A 23,464-nucleotide genomic window follows, 5' to 3' on the forward strand; every position below is an offset into this window, starting at 1 on the left:
AGTGTAGAGGGAACTTTACTCTGTATCAAACCCGTGCTGTACCTGCCCTGGGAGTGTTTGATGGGACAGTGTAGAGGGAGCTTTACTCTGTATCGAACCCGTGGTGTACCTGCCCTGGGAGTGTTTGATGGGACAGTGTAGAGGGAGCTTTACTCTGTATCTAACCCGTGCTGTACCTGCCCTGGGAGTGTTTGATGGGACAGTGTAGAGGGAGCTTTACTCTGTATCTAACCCGTGCTGTACCTGCCCTGGGAGTGTTTGATGGGACAGTGTAGAGGGAGCTTTGCTCTGTATCTAACCCGTGCTGTACCTGCCCTGGGAGTGTTTGATGGGATAGTGTAGAGGGAGCTTTAATGTGTATCTAAACCGTGGTGTACCTGCCCTGGGAGTGATTGATGGGACAGTGTAGAGGGAGCTTTAATCTGTATCTAACCCATGGTGTACCTGCCCTGGGAGTGTTTGATGGGACATTGTTGAGGGAGCTTTACTCTTTATCTTACCCCGTGCTGTACCTGCCGTGGGAGTGTTTGATGGGACAGTGTAGAGGGAACTTTACTCTGTATCGAACCCGTGCTGTACCTGCCCTGGGAGTGTTTGATGGGACAGTGTAGAGGGAGCTTTACTCTGTATCGAACCCGTGGTGTACCTGCCCTGGGAGTGTTTGATGGGACAGTGTAGAGGGAGCTTTAATCTGTATCTAACCCGTGGTGTACCTGCCCTGGGAGTGTTTGATGGGACAGTGTTGACGGAGCTTTACTCTGTATCTAACCCCGTGCTGTACCTGCTGTGGGAGTGTTTGATGGGACAGTGTAGAGGGAGCTTTAATCTGTATCTAACCCGTGCTGTACCTGCCCTTGGAGCGTTTGATGGGACAGTGTAGAGGGAGCTTTACTCTGTATCTAACCCGTGCTGTACCTGCCCTGGGGATGTTTGATGGGACAGTGTTGAGGGAGCTTTACTCATGTCCCAGTAATAGTCAACTGTCGCCAAGAAAATAGACAAAAGTCTTCCTAACATGGCTGGATGATGAAAGGAGCTAAACCGCCCAATAAATATTAATCAAATTCTTATTAATGTCTGTCAGGGACACGGAAATTTCCGCTCAACAACTGGCATCTGCTCTTTCAGTGTGGTTAACATTTCCTCGTCTTTGTGTTATTTCTACAGAATGAAGTCCCATTACATGCTGGTGTTTGCCTGTCTCTGGGGGCTTGCTCAATCTCATCCCTTAACAGGTAAGAAATTAACGTGTGGCAGTTACCACCAGTTACAAACACCGGCAGGAAGATTCAGTCAGCGTTTGATTCGCATTTACACTGGTTATTGATGCAGGTAATCCAAAAGTCTTCTATAGGCATATAAATAGGAGGGATTTGGGTTAGGTACCAAAAAGAAGACCTATGCATAGCGGCAGAGGGTATGGCTGAGGTGCTAAACGAGTATCGGCACTTGTCTACACCAAGGAAGAGGATGCTGCCATAGAATCCATTGGCAGGATAGGCGCACCAACGTCAGTGTTCTTGCTCAGGCCAACATCCCCAGCATAGAAATATAGAAACATAGAAACATAGAAGATAGGAGCAGGAGTAGGCCATTTGGCCCTTCGAGCCTGCTCCGCCATTCAATGAGATCATGGCTGATCATCCAAAGTCAGTACCCTGTCCCTGCTTTCTCCCCATACCCCTTGATCCCTTTAGCCTTAAGAAATATATCTAACTCCTTCTTGAATATATTTAATGAATTGGCCTCTCCTGCCTTCTGTGGTAGAGAATTCCACAGTTTCACCACTCTCTGGGTGAAGAAATTCCTCCTCATTTCTGTTCTAAACGGCTTACCCCTTATCTTTAGACTGTGTCCCCTGGCTCTGGACTCCCCGACCATCGGGAACATCCTTCCTGCATCTAGTCTGTCCAGTCCTGTCAGAATTTTATAAGTTTCAATGAGATCACCTCACATTCTTCTAAACTCCAGCGAGTACAAGTCCAATTGACCCAATCTCTCCTCATATGTCATTTCTGCCATCCCAGGTAGCAGCCTGGTGAATCTTCGCTGCATTCCCTCCATGGCAAGAACATCCTTCCTCAGATAAGGCGACCAAAACTGCACACAATACTCAAGGTGTGGCCTCACCAAGGCCCTGTACAACTGCAGCAAGACATCCTTGTTCCTGTACTCAAACCTTCTCGCTATGAAGGCCAACATACCATATGCCTTCTTAACCGCCTGCTGCACCTGCAGGCTTACCTCGTTGCACTTCCCCTTCTCCCAATCTATTGCCATTTAGATAATAATCTGCCTTCCTGTTTTTGCCACCAAAGTGGATAACCTCACATTTATCCACGTTATATTGCATCTGCCATGTTTCTGCCCAATCACCCAACATGTCGAAATCATCCTGGAGTTTCTCGACATCCTCCTCAGAGCACACACGCCCACCCAGCTTTGTGTTGTCTGCAAATTTGGAGATATTACACCTAGTTCCCTTGTCTAGATCATTAATATATATTGTGAATATCTGGGGTCCAAGGACCGATCCCTGCGGTACCCCACTAGTCACTGCCTGCCACTCGGAAAAAGACCCGTTTATTCCAACTCTTTGCTTTCTGTCTGCCAACCAGTTCTCTATCCAAGTCAGTACCTTACCCCCAATCCCATGTGCCTTAACTTTACACGCTAATCTCTTATGCGGGACCTTATCGAAGGCGTTCTGAAAGTCCAAGATACACCACATCCACTGGTTCTCCCTTATCTATTTTACCAGCTACATCCTCAAAAAATTCCAGTAGATTAGTCAAGCACGATTTACCTTTTGTGAATCCATGTTGACTTTGTCCGATCCTGTCACTGTTTTCCAAGTGCTCTGCTATTACATCTTTTATAATGGACTCTAGCATTTTCCCCACTACCGATGTCAGGCTTACCAGTCTGTAATTCCCCATTTTCTCTCTACCACCTTTTTTGAATAATGGGGTAACATTAGCTACCCTCCAATCTATGGGTACTGTTCCAGATTCCATCGAATGTTGGAAGATGATCAGCAATGCATCTACTATTTCTAGGGCCACTTCCTTAAGTACCCTAGGATGTAGATTATCAGGCCCTGGGGATTTATCGGCCTTCAATCCCATCAATTTCCCTAACACCATTTCCCTACAAATACTGATTTCTTTCAGTTCCTCCCTTTCATCAAACCCTATGTTCCCCGGCATCTCTGGGAGGTTATTTGTGTCCTCCTTTGTGAAGACAGAACCAAAATATGTATTTAGTTGGTCTGCCATTTCTTTGTTCCCCATTATAAATTCCCCTGATTCTGACAGCAAGGGACCTACGCTTGACTTCACCAATCTTTTTCTCTTCACATATCTATAAAACTTTTACAGTCAGTTTTTATGTTCCCTGCAAGCTTACTCTCATATTCTATTTTCCCCTTCTTAATTAATCCCTTTGTCCTCCTTTGTTGAATCCTAAACTGCTCCCAATCCTCAGGATTATTGCTTTTTCTGGCCAATTTATATTTCCTCTCCTCGGATCTTATGCTATCCCTAATTTCCTTTGTTAGCCACGGTTGAGTCACCTTTTTTGTTTTAATTTTATGCCAAACTGGGATGAACAAATTCTGTAGTTCATCCATGCGGTCTTTGAATGTTTGCCATTGCCTATCCACCGTCAACCCTTTGAGTGACATTCCCCAATCAATCCTACCCAACTCGCACCTCAGACCATCGTAGTTTCCTTTATTTAAATTGAGGACCCTAGTCTCTGAGTCAACTACTTCATTCTCCATCTTAATGAAGAGTTCAATCATATTATGATTGCTCGTACAACAAGATTGCTAATTAATCCTTTCTCATTACATAATACCCAGTCTAAGATGGCCTGATCTCTGGTTGGTTCCTCGATATATTGGTCCAGGAAACCATCCCGTAAACACTCCAGGAATTCCTCCTCCACTGTATTGTTACTAATTTGGTTAGCCCAATCTATATGTAGATTAAAGTCACCCATGATGACTGCTGTGCCCTTATTGCACGCTTCTTTAATTTCCCTTTTAATGCCATCCCCAACCTCCGCCTTACTGTTTGGAGGTCTATATACCACTCCCACTAACGTTTTCTGCCCCTTGGTATTTCTCAATTCTACCCATACAGATTCCACATCATCAGAGCTAATATCCTTCCTTACAATTGTGTTAATCCCTTCTTTAACCAGTAATGCTACCCCACCTCCCTTTCCTTTTTGCCTATCTTTCCTGAATATCGAATACCCCTGGATGTGGAGTTCCTAGCCCTGGCCATCCTTGAGCCACTTTCCTGTAATCCCAACCAAATCATATTCGTTTACCTCTATTTACGCAGCCAGTTCATCCACCTTATTACGAATGCTCCTCACATTAAGACACAAAGCCTTCAGGCTTATTTTTTTAATGCTCTTAGACCTATTAGAATTATTATTTACTGTGGCCACGTTTGATTTAAACCGTTGATTTCTCTGACTGCCACCTTTGTTTTTCTCCTTCCTTTCTTTTGCTTTTATCCTTGTTTCCCTTTCCTCCGACCCCCTGCTCAGGTTCCCAAACCCCTGCCATTTTAGTTTAAACCCTCCCCTAGGACATTGGTTCCAGCCCTGCCCAGGTGCAAACTGTCCGGTTTGAACTGGTCCCACCTCCCCCAGAACCGGTTCCAATGTCCCAGAAACTTGAATCCCTCCCCCTTGCACCATTCCTCTAGCCACGTAATCATCTGAAATATCCTTCTATTTCTACTCTGACTAGCATGTGGCACTGGTAGCAATCCTGAGATTACTACCTTTGAGGTCCTATTTTTTAATTTACCTCCTAACTCCCTATATTCAGCTTTTAGGACCTCATCCCGGTTTTTACCTATATCGTTGGTACCTATATGCACCACAACAACTGGCTGTTCACCCTCCCCTTCCAAAATATTCTGCAGCCAATCTGAGACGTCCTTGACCCTTGCACCAGGGAGGCAATCCACCATTCTGGAGTCTCGTTTGCGGCCGCAGGAACGCCTTTCTATTCCCCTTACAATAGAATCCCCTATTACTATAGCTCTCCCACTCTTTTTCCTCCCATTCTGTGCAGCAGAGCCACCCCTGGTGCCAGGAAGTTGGTTGCTGCTGCCTTCCTCTGATAAGCCATCCCCCCCCAACAGTACTCAAAGTGGTGTATCTGTTTGAGAGGGGGATGTCCACAGTCTCAAAGTCTTCCAGTTTAGGTCTGGTTTGACTAGATGCGGAGTAAACAAAGTGCTTCTACATTGTTCAAGAATGTGCCTTAACTTGAGCCTCTGAAGAGCAACACATACTGCATCAGTTCAATATTTTCATTTGCCACACTAGTCATCCTTATGTTCTCTGACTAAAACTAGTGGCTACAGGAAAGATTTGCATTGCAGTACAGGTTGACTATCCCTTATCCGAAAACCTTGGGACCAGCTGTGTTTCGGTTTTCCGAAATTTTCGGATTTCAGAAGGTATTATTTCAGACTGGGAAACTCTGAACATTAAACTAATTTGGTAATTAGTATTTGTATTTAATATAAATTTTAGAAGTTCAGGCTACCTCTTGCGACTGTTCCGTGTCTCATTCCCCTTCCTGCTTCTCTGTGCTGCCACTCCCAGTCTGTTTACAGCCCCCCCTGCTCCGTATCTGAATTCCTTGACTTAGCGGGGGTCTGGGGCTCGACAGCCACCGCCAGTTGTGGGAAAGCCGGATATCGACTGACTCCTACGCTAAGCTGGCTTGCAAATCAGGTCAGAAAAGCATCGGCCGCATCGGGTCATGTTTGGCGCCACTCGGGTTATGTCGTGCGCACAACTTACGCTCCACAAAAAAACTTTTGGTTTTCAGAGGTTTTCGGTTTTCAGAAGCGCAGATAAAGCATAGTCTACCTGTATACACTATACAGCAGGGCAAGTTTTTGACTCGCTTTTGCATTTTAAAGTATGCAATGATGTCATAATTACTCATTTCTCTGAAGGCAACTATGGCAAAGTGTTTTGCAAGGCACTTTTCCATGGCAACGACGTGCCTTTTAATTGCCTGATCACTGCAGGATAGAATGTGAATAGAGGTGTTTTATAATTTAAAGTCATAAGAACGAACAGTCTGGTTAAAGCACTGGCAGCAAATAGTTATACACAGGAATAAAAACAGACAATGCTGGAGCTACTCAGCAGGTCAGGCAGCGTCTGTGAAGAGAGAAACCGAGTTAACGTTTCAGGTCGATGACCTTTCGCCAGAACTGGAAAAAAGCAGGAAATGGAACAGATCTTTAAGCAGGTGTAGGGGCTGGGAAATGGGGGAGGGGATGAAAGAACAAAAGGGAAGGTCTGTGATAGGATAGAAGGCCGGAGAGGTTAAGAGACATTAAGAGATATTCAAGGCAAGAGGAGATGGTAATGGGGCAGGTTAAGAAACAAAGGATGGCTCGAGATGAAGTATAAATTGCGCTGGTAGAATGAAAGACAGCTGCCATGTGGGAGAGAAGAACAGGAGGCACAAACAAAAAGTGTGAACAATAAATATATATATGATAGGGGCCGGGGTTATGATCTGAAATTGTTGAACTCTATGTTGAGTCTGGAAGGCTGTAAAGTGTCTAATCGAACGGTGAGGTGCTGTTCCTCGAGCTTACGCTGAGCTTCCGTGGAACAATGCAAGAGGCTGAGGACAGCGAGGTCTGAGTGGGAGTGGGGCGGTGAATTAAAGTGACAGGTGACCGGAAGCTCGGGGTCGCCCTTACAGACTGAATGGAGGTATTCCGCAAAGCGGTCACCCAATCTGCGTTTGGTCTCCTCTACATTGGGGATGGCCGATAATGGCATCCCAAACGGGGCGGCACTGAATTTTTCCCCTATGACTCTATTAATATATATCAGGAAAAGCTGTGGTCTTCGACCCGACCCCTGGGGAACACCACTGTATACCTTCCTCCAGTCCGAAAAACAACTGTTCACCACTACTCTCTGTTTCCTGTCACTTAGCCAATGTCGTATCCATGCTGCCACTGTCCCTTTTATTTCATGGGCTTCAACTTTGCTGGCAAGCCTTTTATTTGGCACTTTGTTGAACGCCTTTTGGAAATCCATGTTCACTATGTCAACTGCATTAGCCTCATCAACCCTCCCTGTTGCCTCATCAAAGAACTCAATCAAGTTAGTTAAACACAATTTGCCTTTAACAAATCCGTGCTGGCTTGCCTTAATTATTCCACAATTATCCACTGCTAATTTGGTCCCTGATTACTGTTTCTAAAAACTTCCCCACTATCGAGGTAAAACTGACTGGTCTGTAGTTGCTGGGTTTATCTTTACACTCTATTTTGAACAATGGTGTAACATTTGCAATTCTCCAGTCCTCTGGCACCACCCCCGTATCTAAGGAGGATTGGAATATTATGGCCAGTACCGCCGCGATTTCCTCCCTCAATTCCCTCAGCATCCTAGGATGCATCCCATCCGCTCCTGGTGATTTATCTACTTTAAGTACAGCCAGTCTTTCTAATAACACCTCTTTATCAATTTATTTTTCAATTTTGATCCTATCCAGCATCTCCACTACCTCCTCCTTTACTCTTCTTCTCAGGCAGTCCCTGGGAACCGAGGAGGACTTGCTTCCACATTAAAAATGAGTTCTCAGGTGACTGATGAGTCCAATGCGGGACCTACAGTCTCTGTCACAGGTGGGGCAGACGGTGGTTGAAGGGGCGGGTGGGAGGGGTGCTTGGGCTGACGTGCGCTCCTTGCGCTCCTTGCGCTGCCTGCGTTTGGCTTCCGCTTGCTCCCGGCGAAGAGACTCGAGGTGTTTGGTGCCTTCCTGGACGCTTCTCCTCCACTTTGTGCGGTCTTGGGCCAGGGATTCCCAGGCGTCGGTGGGGATGTTGCACTTCTTCAAGGAGGCTTTGAGGGTGTCCTTGAAGCATTTCCTCTGCCCACCTGGGGCTCGCTTGCCGTGTCGGAGCTCCAAGTAGAGCGCTTGTTTTGGGAGTCTCATATCGGGCAAACTTGGCTTTTATCGTCCCTGGAGGTGATTGGAGCGCTAAATCAGGCGCTACACACCTGTCTTAAGGTGCAAAGGCTGAGGAGCGAGGCGCTAACTCAGAGCATTGGTGAAGCTCATGTGATGTCAGTCAGCAATGGAACACAGACACACTGGCGCCGGCCAGTTCTTAAAGGGGAGTTCTGACGAAAGGTCATCGACCTGAAACCATGGGCTCGATTTTACCAGGCCCGAGGAGGCGGGAATGGAGGTGTGTGAGCTGTTAAAATCGCAAAAACTGGTGTGTGGGCCCGATCCCACTTCCATCCCGCCTCCGAGCAATTTTCCCACATGCGAGTTTTCTGACCCCATCTCCATCCCGCCTCCAAGAGGCGGGATAGGCCCTTAAGGCCCTTAACAACCAGTTAAGTGCCTCCATAATCCCATTTTGAGAGGTCTTTCTGATTTTCCCATATGCTGCACGCCTCCTCTGGAACACGCCAGTGAAACCTGGCGGCAGCACAAGTGGATTGCTTACTAACAGCTGCAGCTCCACCATTAAAAAGGAGTTTTCAGCAATCTTCATTTGCTGGTGTCAGAAATTTGTTGTCTCAGGTCTGGGGGAACTTTTAACAGGCCTACTCATTGTTGTGGAAGTTTGGAGCCTGACACCCATCTCCAGTGTGACCTCCTGGGAAACCCCTCTCCCCGCCTTGAATGAGCACTTCCTCAGCTACCAGAAGCATGGGAACCATTTATTTCCTTTCCTCCTGGACATCAGATTCGGATGAAGACCAGCCGCAGCAGCAGCAGAACCCTGAACAACAGCACCACCAACAGCAGCAGCATCAACAGGAGTGCCAAGCTGCTGCTAACCCACCTGAAGCTGCACAGGCCAAAAGGCACCAGCACGCGACCACATTGCTGCCCAGGATGCAAGGGAGGCACTTGGCCAGATTTGCTTAGCCTGCACAATCAAACACTTTTGCCTTGTAGCTTCTTCGACAATGGCCAAGAGCCTACGGATTCCTATCACTCTGACTACCATACTGACAATTGCAAGTCACCCTAAGCCCTCAATGTGGAAGTCCCATTAGCGAAATGACAGATGCCACAATTGCAACAGTTTCCCATCAGTATTTTTTATGACAATATGCAACTGATGGCATGTTAAAAATAAACACAAAATTACACCCAAGTGACCACCCTTGTGACTACTTGTGCATTATTTTTCTTTTACGCGTGCTCCTATGTGGTGCTTCCCCTGTGGCTTCAGCAGATGTGGAGGCCCCTTGCTCACTTTGTTGCTGCTCCTGCCTCGACACTGTAATGTCCGTGTGTAATTGAGACACGGACTGCAGAAGTTGGTTATAACAGGTGTTTACTGAATGGAGACAAAACTGGAACTACTATACAAAGTTACTGCACAGGCTTATATACAGGGGTGGTCACTACTGGTACTGCAGTATACAGGGGCTGCAGAATATAGTTCCTTCTTCAAGGTACATACACTACAATTCCTCCCCTTTTAGCTAAACAGTACATAACATTCGATTAATAATTAAATAACATATTTACAATTACAGTTGCTATATACATTAGCTGAAGTTAATCAATTATAAATTCAGTCTTTGAGGAGGCTTCCTGATTCTGTCCGGATAACGCCTCTTTGGGGTATCAGGTTCTTCTGGCAAAGTTGATTCGGGATCAACGTCATTGTTTGGTTCGTCTGCTTCCAATATCACCGATTCTGAGGTAGATGCAATTGGTACTTCGGTTTCATCACCAGGTGTATAGGATCGTGGTGTAGATTTGACGTTTTCCAGTGACTCTAGAATCTGGTCAGCATGGCGTCTTACAATGCTCTCTCCAACGTCCACGGTATACATTAGAGGTCCTTGCCGTGTGCAGATCGTTCCTGGCTGCCATTTCTCTGTGCGGTAGTCCCGGGCCAAAACTGGTTGACCTATCTTGAAACTCCTGGTTGGCCTTTCATTCATATTCGGAAACTGCCTGTTCTCCACATCTCTTCTGATGTTTGGCTTAACCAAATCCAAGCGGCATCTTAGTCTTCGATTGAAGAACATCATGGCTGGAGTTTGGTTGGTAACCGCATGTGTCGCATTCCGGTAGGCAAACAAGAAGTTATCCACCTTGTGTTGTAGGGGTATGTCTTCATTACACATTGCCTTGATAGCCTTCTTGAATGTTTGAACAAACCTCTCAGCCAATCCATTGGTGGCTGGATGATATGGGGCGGATGTGTAATGCTTAACACCATTGTTCTTTAAGAACCTCCGGAACTCTTCAGACACAAACTGTGGTCCATTGTCGGAGCAAATCTGTTCAGGCAGCCCATTTCTGGCGAATATGGTTCGTAAGACTGTGATAGTTTTTTCTGTGGTGGTTGAGGACATTTTTATTACCTCTGGCCACTTTGAATGTGCATCCACCGCAATTAAAAACATCGAGTCCATAAATGGACCAGCAAAATCAATGTGTACCCTTTGCCATGGAGATGAGGGCCACTCCCATGGATGTAGAGGGGCTTGTGGTGGGGCGTTTTGGACCTTCTGGCATCCTGTACAGCTCTTGGTCATCTCTTCGATTTCTCTATCGATTTCCGGCCACCACACAAACGCTCTGGCTAAGTTCTTCATTTTTACCCCTCCCAGATGACCCTCATGAAGCTCATTGAGCACTCTATCCTTCAATTTGGGTGGAATTACTACTCTGGATCCACACATCAAGGTTCCTCGGCACACTGACAGCTGTTCTCTTCTCGGCGAGAATGCTGGCAACAGTGGTTCGCCATGTGCTGGCCATCCCTTCACCGTTAAATCATAGACCCTGGAGAGTGTCGGGTCATTTCGTGTTTCCTTTTCTATGTTTGTATTCGTCACAGGTAGACATTCGACTATGGTCGAGTGGAATATCTCCACAGGATCCACTGCAGGTGCTTCTTCCACCGTCGGCAACGGTAGGCGCGACAATCCATCAGCATTCCCATGCTGTTTAGTTCCTTTGTACTCGATGTCATATTGGTGTGCCCCTAGGAAAAGGGACCACCTCTGTAGCCGTTGTGCTGTCATTATCGGGACGCCCTTCTTAGGGTTGAAAATGGAGACAAGAGGTTGATGATCAGTTAGTAGAGTAAATTTCTGTCCGTGCAGGCAGTGATTGAACTTCTTCACCCCCCACACCAGGCTGAGGGCCTCTCTGTCAATCTGGGCATAGTTACGCTCGGCTGCAGTTAACGAGCGTGACGCAAAAGCTATCGGCCTCTCTGAACCATCAAGGGATTTATGTGACAGTACCGCTCCAACGCCGTAGGGAAACGCATCACACGCCAGTCTTATCGGTAGTGATGGGTTGTAGTGAGCCAATACTTCTCTTGAAGTGATCAGGCCTTTACACTTCTGAAAGGCCCGCTTACCTTCATCGCTCCATTTCCATGCTACTCCAGTTTGTAGCAGGGCGTTCAGTGGGTGCAGAATTATGGACAAATTCGGCAAAAACTTATGGTAGTAATTCACCAATCCGAGGAATGACCTCAGTTGCGACACATTTTCAGGCGCTGGAGCCTTAATTACCGCTTCAATTTTGTCAGGGGACTTATGTAACCCCTCTTCATCAATCACGTGGCCACAATACGATATTTGTTTCTTAAAAACTCGCACTTGGGGCGATTGGCTCGTAGCCCATGTTCTCTTAGTCTCGTGAGCACCTGCTCTAGGTTGGCAAGGTGTTCACTGTCATCTTCACCTGTCACTAGGATGTCGTCCAAGTAACACTGAGTCCCCGGAATCCCTTGCAGGACTTGTTCCATTGCTCTTTGCCATAAAGCCGGAGCTGATGCAACTCCGAATACCAGTCGATTATACTGGTAAAGACCTTTGTGAGTGTTTATCGTGAGATATTTCCTAGAGGATTCTTTAACCTCCATCTGCAAATATGCTTGCGCTAGGTCAATTTTTGTAAAACGTTTCCCTCCAGATAGTGAGGCGAAAATATCTTCTATCCTCGGAAGAGGATACTGTACTGTGTGAAGGACTGGGTTCACAGTCACTTTGAAGTCCCCACAGATGCGAACCTTCCTTGGCTCCTCAGACTTATTGTTTAACGTTTTCTTCATGACAGGAATGATGGGTGTCGCCCACTCGCTCCAGTCTACCTTAGTTAACACGCCTGCATTCTTCAGATTCTCCAGCTCTGCCTCGACGGCTGGGCGAATTGCATACTGTACCGGTCTTGCTTTGAAAAACTTGGGAATTGCATTCTCTTCTATTTTTATCGAGGCGGTTATGCCTTTAAGAGTTCCCAGTTCTTGTTGAAATACCTCTTTAGCGTTAGCCAAGATTTTTGACAATCGTCCAGGTGTGACGTCGTCATCCTTTTTACCAGCCACAGTCAGTGCCTGAATGGAGTGCCAGTCTAAACTTATCTTTCTGATCCATTCACGTCCCAATAACGGTGGTCCACCATCTTGCAGTATGTACAGATACAATTTCTGTATTTCCTTGCCGTTGTATTCGACAGGCACCCTTATTTTCCCTCTGGGGTATACTTTCTGCCCCGTATATGTCTTCAAGACAATGGATGTGTCTTTCAAGGGTATGTGTGAGAATAGCCGCTCGTAGTCTCGTCGATTCATGACGGTCAGGGCTGATCCTGTATCCAATTCCATTTTGACTTGGGACCCTGCTATCGTGAGGGTGACCCAAATGGTTCGGTGATCCTCTTTTGTGATTACGTTGTGTAGTTTGAGACAGCTTAGTCTCTTGTTCCCGGATTCACTATCGCTCTTCAGAACTACTGTCCGTCATCTTTTGTACTTTCCTGTACTTTTCCTTAGTAGTCTTTTTGTTGTCGTTAGTCTTCTTCCCGGACCTGCAAACTCGTGCAATGTGTCCCATCTTTCCGCATTGCCTGCATGTTTTGTCCTTAGACCAGCAGTCCTTCTAGTCATGGGTTCTTCTGCCGCAGCGATAACATTTTTCAAATCCCCGTGTCATTTCATGGGTGCCGTATTCCTATGGCTTTTGCTGTATTTCTGCAGCTCCCCTTGCTGCTGCTTCATACGATACTGCCACGCTGAAAGCCTTATCTAGCGTCAGCTCTTTCTCTGAGAGTAACATCTTCTGGGTTCCTTCACTCAGGAGTCCACAGACAAATTTGTCCCGTAGGGTATCTGCCAGTCCTGCTCCGAACTGGCAGTGCTTTGATAGCTTGCGTAGTTCCGTAAGGTAATCAGCATTGCTCTCATCTTTATGCTGATTTCTCTTGTGGAATTTAAATCTTTCTGCTATCAGCAGCGGTGTAGGATTTAGGTGTTCCTGTAGGATATGAACAATTTCATTAAAACTCTTCTCCATCGGTTTGACTGGAGTGATCAGGTTCCGCAATAGGCCGTACGTTCTTGTGCCCATTAAGTTTAGTAGTACTGATGCCTTTTTCTCATCGGCTACTTCATTTGCCTTGCAATATACTTCGACTCTTTCCACATACGTGGTCCAGTCTTCTATTGCATTATCGAAGGCAGTGATATTGCCAGTCTTCGGCATCTTGGAGATTTAAGATGGCGCCTCCCGCGCTTTGCCTTCTTCCCCGCTGGATTAAGATGGCACCTCCCGCGCTTTCTGTCTTTTCCGCTGCTGCCAGCGCTGTTGCTGACGTTTTTATGCCTTGATGGCGACGCCCTATGGTCTTCGCGCACTTCCCCCCACGCTGCTGCCAACGCCACTCTCCGCGGTCCCCGTGGCAAACTGCAGCTCCTCGCGGCTTTCTGCACTTCTAATTTCTTTTTCTTTTATTTTAATTACTGTTCCCGTCATCAGAGCAGACCCTATGGGACACTTCCCTCCCTCTTCTCGGGTCTGTACGCTGCCCGGCTTCGTAGCCACCCGATCGAGCTCCAGCCCGCCGCAGCCCAGGAAGGATCAGTGTACTACCTGCCACCAGCCCGATTAGCTGGAACACCATGGACTGGATAACCAAGCCCAGCTCTCGACAGCCTCTCCTGCAAATCTTCGAATTCGATGAATCAAAGGGCGGTTGCCCACGGTCGACGCCCGTTACGTCTGTTTGTTTGTTTTTTTTTGGATTTCTTCCTTCTGGCTTCGACCGCTAATAAATTCGCTTCAGGGATGAATCCCCGTGAGGTGGTGCAGAACTGTAGGTAAGTTCGGATCTGTTCGTCGCCAATGTAATGTCCGTGTGTAATTGAGACACAGACTGCAGAAGTTGGTTATAACAGGTGTTTACTGAATGGAGACAAAACTGGAACTACTATACAAAGTTACTGCACAGGCTTATATACAGGGGTGGTCACTACTGGTACTGCAGTATACAGGGGCTGCAGAATATAGTTCCTTCTTCAAGGTACATACACTACAGACACCTTTGGCGGGCGTCCTCTGGGGTCCTCAACAGTCTGCTCCTGCGTCTGTGCAGGGGTTGAGACGCTAATCTCAGTTGGGTGGGGTCTCTGGTGGGGCTCTGACCTGCAATGGCATGGAAGTGTGAGTGCTTGGAGAGGAGCCCCCACTTCCTTGATGTCTGCCACCAACTTCCCTCTCATGGGTCAGGTCCCCCTCAGCGCCTGCAAGTGGCTTGAGAGCACCTTGATGCACATCAGCGGGGCCATGGGGACCCGTATCTGCACTGGCAGTCCTACGCAGAAGGACTTCCATGAAGCTCTGGTTTCCCTGTTCAATAGCTGACCATCGCTCCTCCAGAGATGTCAGTCTATTCTGAACACTCACCATGTTTTCCTCACTCTGGCCACTTACTGCCGCCATGGCTGTAGCCAGCCTTTCCATGGAGGTTGCCATCCTTTCCATGGTGCTGCCTTCATGCGCCAATGCCTCCACAAAGGCTCTGCTCATGTTAGCGAGGGACTCCTCCATTCGCTCCACATTCGCAGCGACCCTGGAGACAAAACCTGCTAAAGACTCCGGCACTTGTTCCTGGAGTTCCAGCCCCGCTCTTCCTCTGGATGGACCCGTAGGCAGAGGGTCGACATGCAGCTGAGCCGAGCTGGCAGAGTCCTGCGCCCTCTGATGAGGACTCTCCACTGCTGTCCCTGTCTCCACCATCTGCTGATGCTCACTTGTGAGCTGTGATACACCAGCTGACAACACTGCACTATCTTGCGAGGGTCCCACCAAGGTGTCAGTGTCTGCGCTGGTGCTGGGTGCTCTGAATTCTGCTGACGCTGTGCCCTCTGAGGTTGGAGCTTCCTCTGAGGAGTCTGGAAGCTCAGGCTCTTCCTCCTGGACAGTGGGGACAGGAGCTCTCGATGGTCCTGTGGGGGAATAAAGGAAAGAGTTAGAGATTTGAGGCCAAGGTTACTTGCACATTGAATAGTGCAGATGATCATAAAACAATCTGTTAGAGCATCAGAATCATTATCAGTGACTCATGCAATGTCAATGAGAGAGATGCCAAACTATTCTGTCACCAGCTTGCTGTGATGAGCCCGTCTGTCCGTCCCCCACTTGGGAACCCTCCTCGATCCCGGCGATTTCCAGGGCCGCCTCCTCCCAGGGGGTGAGCTGGGCTACTGAGGGTGGCCCTCCTCCTGTCCTCGCTCTTTCCCTCTTATTGTGGGCTCTCTTTTCCTGCAATGAGGGAGACAAGAGGAGTTTGAGTGAGAATGAAGGAGTGAATGTAGAGAATCCATATCATTGATGGTTAGAAGGAGACAAAGATGGAATGAGGTGGCAAGACCAATGACCCTCCCTGTGTGTTGTAAGTTGTTTTCATAGCATCACACGATAGGGAGCGTGAGGGTTGCATAGTCGAATAGTTAGGTGAATGTGACCAGAGAGAGATTTCTCTAATTTCTCTCCACGGATGTTGCCTGGCCTGCTGAGTTTTTCCAGCATTTTCTGTTGTTATTTCGGATTTCCAGCAACTGCAGTATTTTGCTATCGTATAGAGAGGGAGGGAATGGGTAAGGGTGCAGGGATGTCAGTGTCAAGTGGGATGTGGAGGAAGAGGTTGTCAAAGCTGAGTGCTGGTGAGGAGAGGCGATGGGGATCAGATTGAGGGTGATGTGAAAGTAATACTCACTTTTCCAGTGCGCAGTAGGTCATGAAACCTCTTCCTGCACTGCAGCCAGGTTCTGAGGCACATAGACAAAGAGTTGACCTCCTGGACCACTTGCATCCACACAGCTTTAGTCTGCTGAGGAGGCTTTTTCCTTCCCGAGGAAGGGAAGAGCACCTCCTTATTGGATCTGGCTCACTCCACCAGAGCTTGCAGGGCGGCGTCGTCGAACCGTGGAGCACACTTTGGCCTACTGCTGGACATAGTTGCTGAATGAAGCGATCACAGCAATGGGCATAAAGTTTGCAGTCTCCAGAAGAAGCAAGGCTGCTTGCAGGCCTTAAATCCAGCAGCATTGATGACATCATCAGAGGCGACTTTCAGGAAGGAAAGATTCATTGGGCCAGGGGATCCCACACGCTGGGAATCAATTGGCCAATTAGGTGAAAATCGCATTTTTCCCCCACATCAAAGTGGAGTCGGGTGGATAACACGAAAAGCGGCTGACACGCCCCCAGCCCGCCCCAATGACAAAATCGAGCCCGTTAACTCTGTTTCTCTCTTCACGGATGCTGCTTGACCTGCTGAGTTTCTCCAGCATTTTCTGTTTTTAGCTTAAAGGGGAGGGTTGATTTTGCTCTCCATCCACATCCTGCTCATTGCAGCCTTGAATCTCGGCCTGAAGAGACCTGTACATCAAATCTGCTGGAAAGAACAATGGAGAGGCCCAGGGAAAGAGCTCAGAGTGCAGCCCCCACAGTCTCTTCTAAATCAATACAAGGAAGGTCAAATCAAAATGAACCTGCAAAGTGCTGCTCAGTACCCAAAACTCCATCACACAGCGTTGAATCTCTTCAGAAGTCTCTCTCGCTCCCTCTTTCAGAATGTGTGGTGCAAAAATGTCACCAACAAAAAAAGGCAGGAAGTGGTCGCCTTTAAATAGTGCTCCCCCAGTCCCTTCCTGACTGCAAAACGCTCCCCTCAACCTGTTGTTGCAAGCGGCAGGCGGTAAGGCAGGGGGCGCCACTCAATATCTGCTTCAGGGCGCTACTGGGGCGTTGCACACTTGACTGACGTCACAATCAGCAGGCGCCGCAAAATGTCTAGTTAATTTCACAAGCGGCACAAACATCGCCGCGCCCGGGCGCTAGCTGCTTTGCGCCCCATTAGCATCCTCTTAAGGCACTAATAGGTGGCGCTACATACCCAATTTCTCCCCCATAGAGTTATACAGCACAGAAAGAGGCCCTTCGGCCCTTCGTGTCCGCGCCAGCCATCAAGCCCTGTCTATTCTAATCCCATTTTCCAGCACTTGGTCCATAGCCTTGTATGCTATAGCGTTTCAAGTGCTCATCTAAATACTTCTTGAATGTTGAGGGTTCCTGCCTCTACCAGCCTTTCAGGCAGTGAGTTCCAGATTCCAACCACCCTCTGGGTGAAAAAGTTTTTCCTCAAACCCCCTCTAAACCTCCTGCCCCTTACCTTGAAACTATGCCCCCTGGTTATTGATCCCTCTACTAAGGGGAAAAGTTCCTTTCTATCTACCCTCTCTATGCCCCTCATAATTTTGTACACCTCAATCAGGTCCCCCCTCAGGCTTCTCTGCTCTAATGAAAACAACCCCAGCCTGTCCAGTCTTTCTTCATAGCTGAAGCGCTCCAGCCCAGGTAACATCCTGGTGAATCTCCTCTGCACCCTCTCTAATGCAATCACATCCTTCCTATAGTGTGGCGACCAGAACTGTACACAGTATTCCAGCTGTGGCCTAACTAGCGTTTTGTACAGCTCCATCATAACCTCCCTGCTCTTATATTCTATGCCTCGGCTAATGAAGGCAAGTATCCCATATGCCTTTTTAACCACCTTATCTACCTGTCCTGCTGCCTTCAGGGATCTATGTACATGCATACCAAGGTCCCTCTGATCCTCTGTCCTTCCTAGGGTCCAACCATTTATTGTGTATTCCCTTGCCTTGTTAATCCTCCGAAAATGCATCACCTCACACTTTTCAGGGTTAAATTCCATTTGCCACTGTTCTGCCCATCTGACCAACCCATCAATATCGTGCTGTAGCCTGAGGCTTTCCTCCTCGCTATTTACCACTCCACCAATTTTTGTGTCATCTGCGAACTTACTGATCATACCTCCTACATTCATATCTAAATCATTAATGTACACTACAAATTGCAAAGGACCCAGCACCGATCCCTGCGGTACACCACTGGACACAGGCTTCCAGTCACAAAATCAATCTTCGACCATCACCTTCTGCCCCCTGCCACTAAGCCAATTTTGGATCCAATGTGCCAAATTGCCCTGGATCCCATGCAGGACTTTGTCAAAAGCCTTACTGAAGTCCATGTAGACTACATCAACTGCACTACCCTCATCCACACACCTAGTCACCCCCTCGAAAAATTCAATCAAATTGGTTAGACATGATCTCCCCCTGACAAAGCCACGCTGACTATCCTTGATTAATCCTTGCCTCTCCAAGTGGAGACTAATTCTGTCCCTCAGAATTTTTTCCAGTAATTTCCCTACCACTGATGTTAGGCTCACTGGCCTGTAATTCCCTGGCTTATCCCTTCTACCCTTCTTGAATAATGGTACTACGTTAGCTGTCCTCCAGTCCTCTGGCATCTCCCCTGTGGCCAGAGAGGTTCTGAAAATTTGTGTCAGAGCCCCTGCAATCTCCTCCCTTGCCTCACACAGCAGCCTGGGATACATCTCGTCTGGGCCTGGGGATTTATCCACTTTTAATCCTACTAAAACCGCTAGTACCTCCTCCCTCTCAATAATAATTTGTTCAAGGATATCACAATCCCCATGCCTGATTTCTATGCCTATATTGTCCTTCTCCATAGGAAACACAGATGCAAAATATTAATTTAAAACCTCACCTACATCTTCCGGCTCTACACTCAGATTGCCACTTTGGTCCCTAATGGGCCCTACTCTTTCCCTGGTTACCCTCTTGCCCTTAATATACTTATAAAACACCTTGGGATTTTCTTTATTTTGCCCACCAGTGTTTTTTCATGCCCCCTCTTCGCTCTCCTAATTTATTTTTTAAGTACCCCCCTGCACTTTCTATACTCCTCTAGGGCTTCCACTGTTTTTAGTCCTTTGTATCTGCTAAAAGCCTCCCTTTTTTTCCTAATCCATTCTTGCATATCCCTTGACATTCAGGGTTCCCTGGGCTTGTGGGTCCCATGCTTGACCTTTACAGGAACATGTTGGCGTTGTACTCTCTCTATTTCCTTTCTGAAAGACTCCCACTGCTCTGATGTGGATTTTCCTACAAGTAGATGATCCCAGTCCACTTTGGCCAGATCCTGTCTTATCATATTAAAATCGGCCTTCCCCCAATTTAGAACCTTTATTTCCGGTCCATCTTTGTCCTTTTCCATGACTACCTTAAATTTCACCGAATTATGGTCACGGTCACCAAAATGCTCTCCTACTGACAGTTCTACCACTTGCCCGGCTACATTCCCTAGAATTAGGTCCAGTACCACCCCCTCTCTGGTAGGACTTTCTACATGCTGGCTCAAAAAGCTCTCTTGGATGCACTTTAAGAATTCCGCACCCTCTAAGCCTTTCACACTCTGACTATCCCAGTTAATATTAGGGAAGTTGAAATCCCCCACTATTATTACCCTATTATTTCTATACCTCTCTGCGATTTGCCTAAATATTGACATTAATTACTTGGATGTGGGTGTACAGGGCACAATTAAAAAATTTGTAGATGACACAAAACTTGGATGTACAGTGAACAGCGATGAGGAGAGCGATAGACTTCAGGAAGACATAGACAGGCTGGTGAAATAGGCGGACATGTGGCAGATGAAATTTAACGCAGAAAAGTGTGAAGTGATACATTTTGTTAGAAAGAATGAGGAGCGGACATATGAACTAAAGTGGTACAATCCTGAAGGGGGCGCATGAACTGCGAGCCTCAGCTTGCGCCTCAGCTATATCAATGATTTGGATGAAATCAGTATTTGTAGGGAAATGGTGTTAGGGAAATTGATGGGAGTGAAGGCCGATAAATCCCCAGGGCCTGATAATCTACATCCCAGGGTACTTAAGGAAGTGGCCCTAGAAATAATAGATGCATTGCTGGTCATCTTCCAGAACTCGATAGACTCTGGAACAGTACCCATGGATTGGAGGGTAGCTAATGTTACCCCACTATTCAAAAAAGGTGGTAGAGAGAAAACGGGGAATTATAGACTGGTAAGCCTGACATCGGTAGTGGGGAAAATGCTAGAGTCCATTATAAAAGATGTAATAGCAGCGCACTTGGAAAACAGTGACAGGATCGGACAAAGTCAACATGGATTTACAAAAGGTAAATCGTGCTTGTCAAATCTACTGGATTATTATCTGAATGGCAATAGATTGGGAGAAGGGGAAGTGCAACGAGACCTGGGTGTCCTTGTGCACCAGTCGCTGAAGCTAAGCATGTAGGTGCAACAGGCGGTTAAGAAGGCAAATGGTATGTTGGCCTTCGTAGCGAGAGGGTTCGAGTACAGGAACAAGGATGTCTTGGTGCAGTTGTACAGGGCCTTGGTGAGATCACATCTTGAGTATTATGTGCAGTTTTGGTCGCCTTATCTGAGGAAGGATGTTCTTGCCATGGAGGGAGTGCAGCGAAGATTCACCAGGCTGATACCTGGGATGGCAGGAATGACGTATGAGGAGAGATTGGGTCGATTGGGCTTATACTCGCTGGAGTTTAGAAGAATGAGAGGGGATCTCATTGAAACTTATAAAATTCTAACAGGACTAGACAGACTAGATGCAGGAAGGATGTTCCCGATGGCCGGGGAGTCCAGAACCAGGGGTTACAGTCTAAGGATATGGGGTAAGCCATTTCGGACAGAGATGAGGAGGAATTTCTTCACCCAGAGAGTGGTGAACCTGCGGAATTCTCTACCACAGAAGGCAGTAGAGGCCAATTCATTAAATATATTCAAGAAGGAATTAGATATATTTCTTAAGGCTAAAGGGATCAAGGGATATGGGGAGAAGGCAGGGACAGGTTACTGAATTTGGATGATCAGCCATGATCTCATTGAATGGCATAGCAGGCTTGAGGGGCCGAATGGCCTACTCCTGCTCCTATCTTCTATGTTTCTATGAGGGGACCAAATGTAATATATCCAAGTTTGCTGATGATACAAAGCTAGGTGGGAATGTAAGTTGTGAGGAGGATGCAAAGAGGCTTCAAGGGGATATAGACAGGCTAAGTGAGTGGGCAAGAACATGGGAAATGGAATATAACGTGGAGAATTGTGAAGTTATCCAATTTGGTCGGAAAATTAGTAAAGCAGAGTATTTTTTAAATGGTGAGAGATTGGGAAATGTTTGTGTTCAGAGGGACCTGGGTGTCCTTGTACATGAATCACTGAAAGTTAACATGCAGGTACAGCAAGCAATTAGGAAAGCAAATGATATGTTGGCCTTTATTACAAGAGGATTTGAGTATAAGAGTAAAGACGTCTTACTGCAATTATATAGGGCCCTGGTGAGACCACACCTGGAGTATTGTGGACAGTTTTGGTCTCCTTACCTAAGGAAGGTTATACTTGCCATAGAGGGAGTGCAACGAAGGTTCACCAGACTGATTCCTGGGATGGGGGGATTGTCCAATGAGGAGAGATTGAGTAGACTGGGCCTATATTCTCTAGAGTTTAGAAGAATGAGAGATGATCTTGTTGTATCCGTGTGTTAATGGAGACACGGAATGCAGGAGTTGGTTTCACAGGTGTTTACTGAACAAAGTGTGGAGGTGAACTAACAGATACAAGACACTATACAGGCTTATATAGCCCGAGTGGCCATTACCGGCATTACAGTACACAGGGGGCTCTTAAAGGCACATACACCACAATTCCTCCCCTTTTAGACAACCAGTACATAACATTTTAAGTAATCATTAATTAACATATTACAAGAACAATAATCTACACATTTGCTGCAGTTAATCAATTATAAGTCAGTCTCTCTGGAGGCTTCCTGACTCGGTCTGGATAATGCCTCGGTGATGTAGTAGTTTCTGGTGGTTCTTTTGGCAATGTCGATTCGGCTTGAATGCCAGTGTCGGGTTCATCTGGTTCCAGTATCACCGGATCGGAGGTAGATACTATGGGTATCTCTGCTTCTTCATTAGGCATATAGAGTTGTGGTGTAGGTTGTCCATTTTCGGATGACTCTATGATCTGGTCAGCATGGCACCTTATTATGCTTTCTCCAATGTCCACGGTATACATCAACGGTCCTAGTCGTGTGCAAATAGTTCCAGGCTGCCATTTCTCGGTACGGTAGTCCCGGGCCAAAACTTGTTGACCTATCTGGAAGGTTCTTGTTGGCCTTTCATTCATGCCTTGAAATTGCCGGTTCTCCACGTCCCTTCTGATGTTTGGCTTGATCAAATACAGCCGGCATCTTAGGCTTCTATTGAAGAACATCATGGCGGGAGTTTGGTTTGTAACCACATGGGTTGCATTCCTGTACGTGAACAAGAAGTTATCTACCTTATGTTGTAGATTTATGTCTTCATTACCCATGGCCTTTATGGCCTTCTTGAAGGTCTGGACAAACCTTTCAGCCAATCCATTGGTGGCGGGATGGTATGGGGCGGACGTGTAGTGCTTAACCCCATTGTTTTTTAAGAACTTCCTGAATTCTTCGGACACAAATTGCAGTCCATTATCAGAACAGATCTGTTCAGGCAGCCCATTCCTGGCAAATATGGTCCTTAATACTGTGATGGTTTTTTCCGTGGTGGTGGAGGACATCTTTATTACCTCCGGCCACTTGGAGTGTGCATCAACCGCGATTAAGAACATTGAGTCCATAAATGGACCAGCAAAGTCGATGTGTACCCTTTGCCATGGAGATGAGGGCCACTCCCATGGATGTAGAGGGGCTTGTGGTGGGGCGTTTTGGACCTTCTGGCATCCTAGGCAGCTCTTGGTCATTTCTTCGATGTCTCCATCGATACCTGGCCACCACACAAACGCTCTGGCTAGGTTCTTCATTTTCACTCCACCCAGATGCCCCTCGTGAAGCTCTTTTAGCACTTTATCCTGGAATTTGGGTGGAATCACCACTCTGGATCCACACATCAAGGTTCCTCGGCACACTGACAGCTGTTCTCTTCTTTGCGAAAATGCTGGCAACAGTGCTTCGCCATGTGCTGGCCATCCCTTCACTGTTAAATCGTAGACTCGTGAGAGAGTCGGGTCATTTCTCGTTTCCTTTTCAATGGCAGAATTTGTTACTGGTAGACATTCCACTATGGTTGAGTGGAACATCTCCACTGGGTCCACTGTATGTGCCTCTTCTACCATTGGCAACGGTAGGCGCGATAAACCGTCAGCATTCCCATGCTGTTTT

The 23,464-nt window shown here is 47.1% G+C and overlaps 1 protein-coding gene across 1 annotated transcript in view; it reads left to right on the forward strand.

Annotated features, from left to right (window-relative positions):
• The window catches only part of LOC147116808 (fucolectin-5-like), a 40,825-nt gene that overhangs the window by 3,202 nt on the left and 14,159 nt on the right, over window positions 1-23,464 (forward strand). Inside the window, exon 2 of the mRNA XM_085987229.1 lies at window positions 1,168-1,235. Coding sequence (XP_085843355.1) covers window positions 1,169-1,235 — 67 coding nt within the window. The 5' untranslated portion in view covers window position 1,168. The remainder of the gene's footprint in view (window positions 1-1,167; window positions 1,236-23,464) is intronic.

This window comes from Somniosus microcephalus, chromosome 5 (assembly GCF_052327205.1).
Source record: "Somniosus microcephalus isolate GS21.2 chromosome 5, FLI_Smic_1.0, whole genome shotgun sequence".
Classification (NCBI taxonomy): domain Eukaryota; kingdom Metazoa; phylum Chordata; class Chondrichthyes; order Squaliformes; family Somniosidae; genus Somniosus; species Somniosus microcephalus.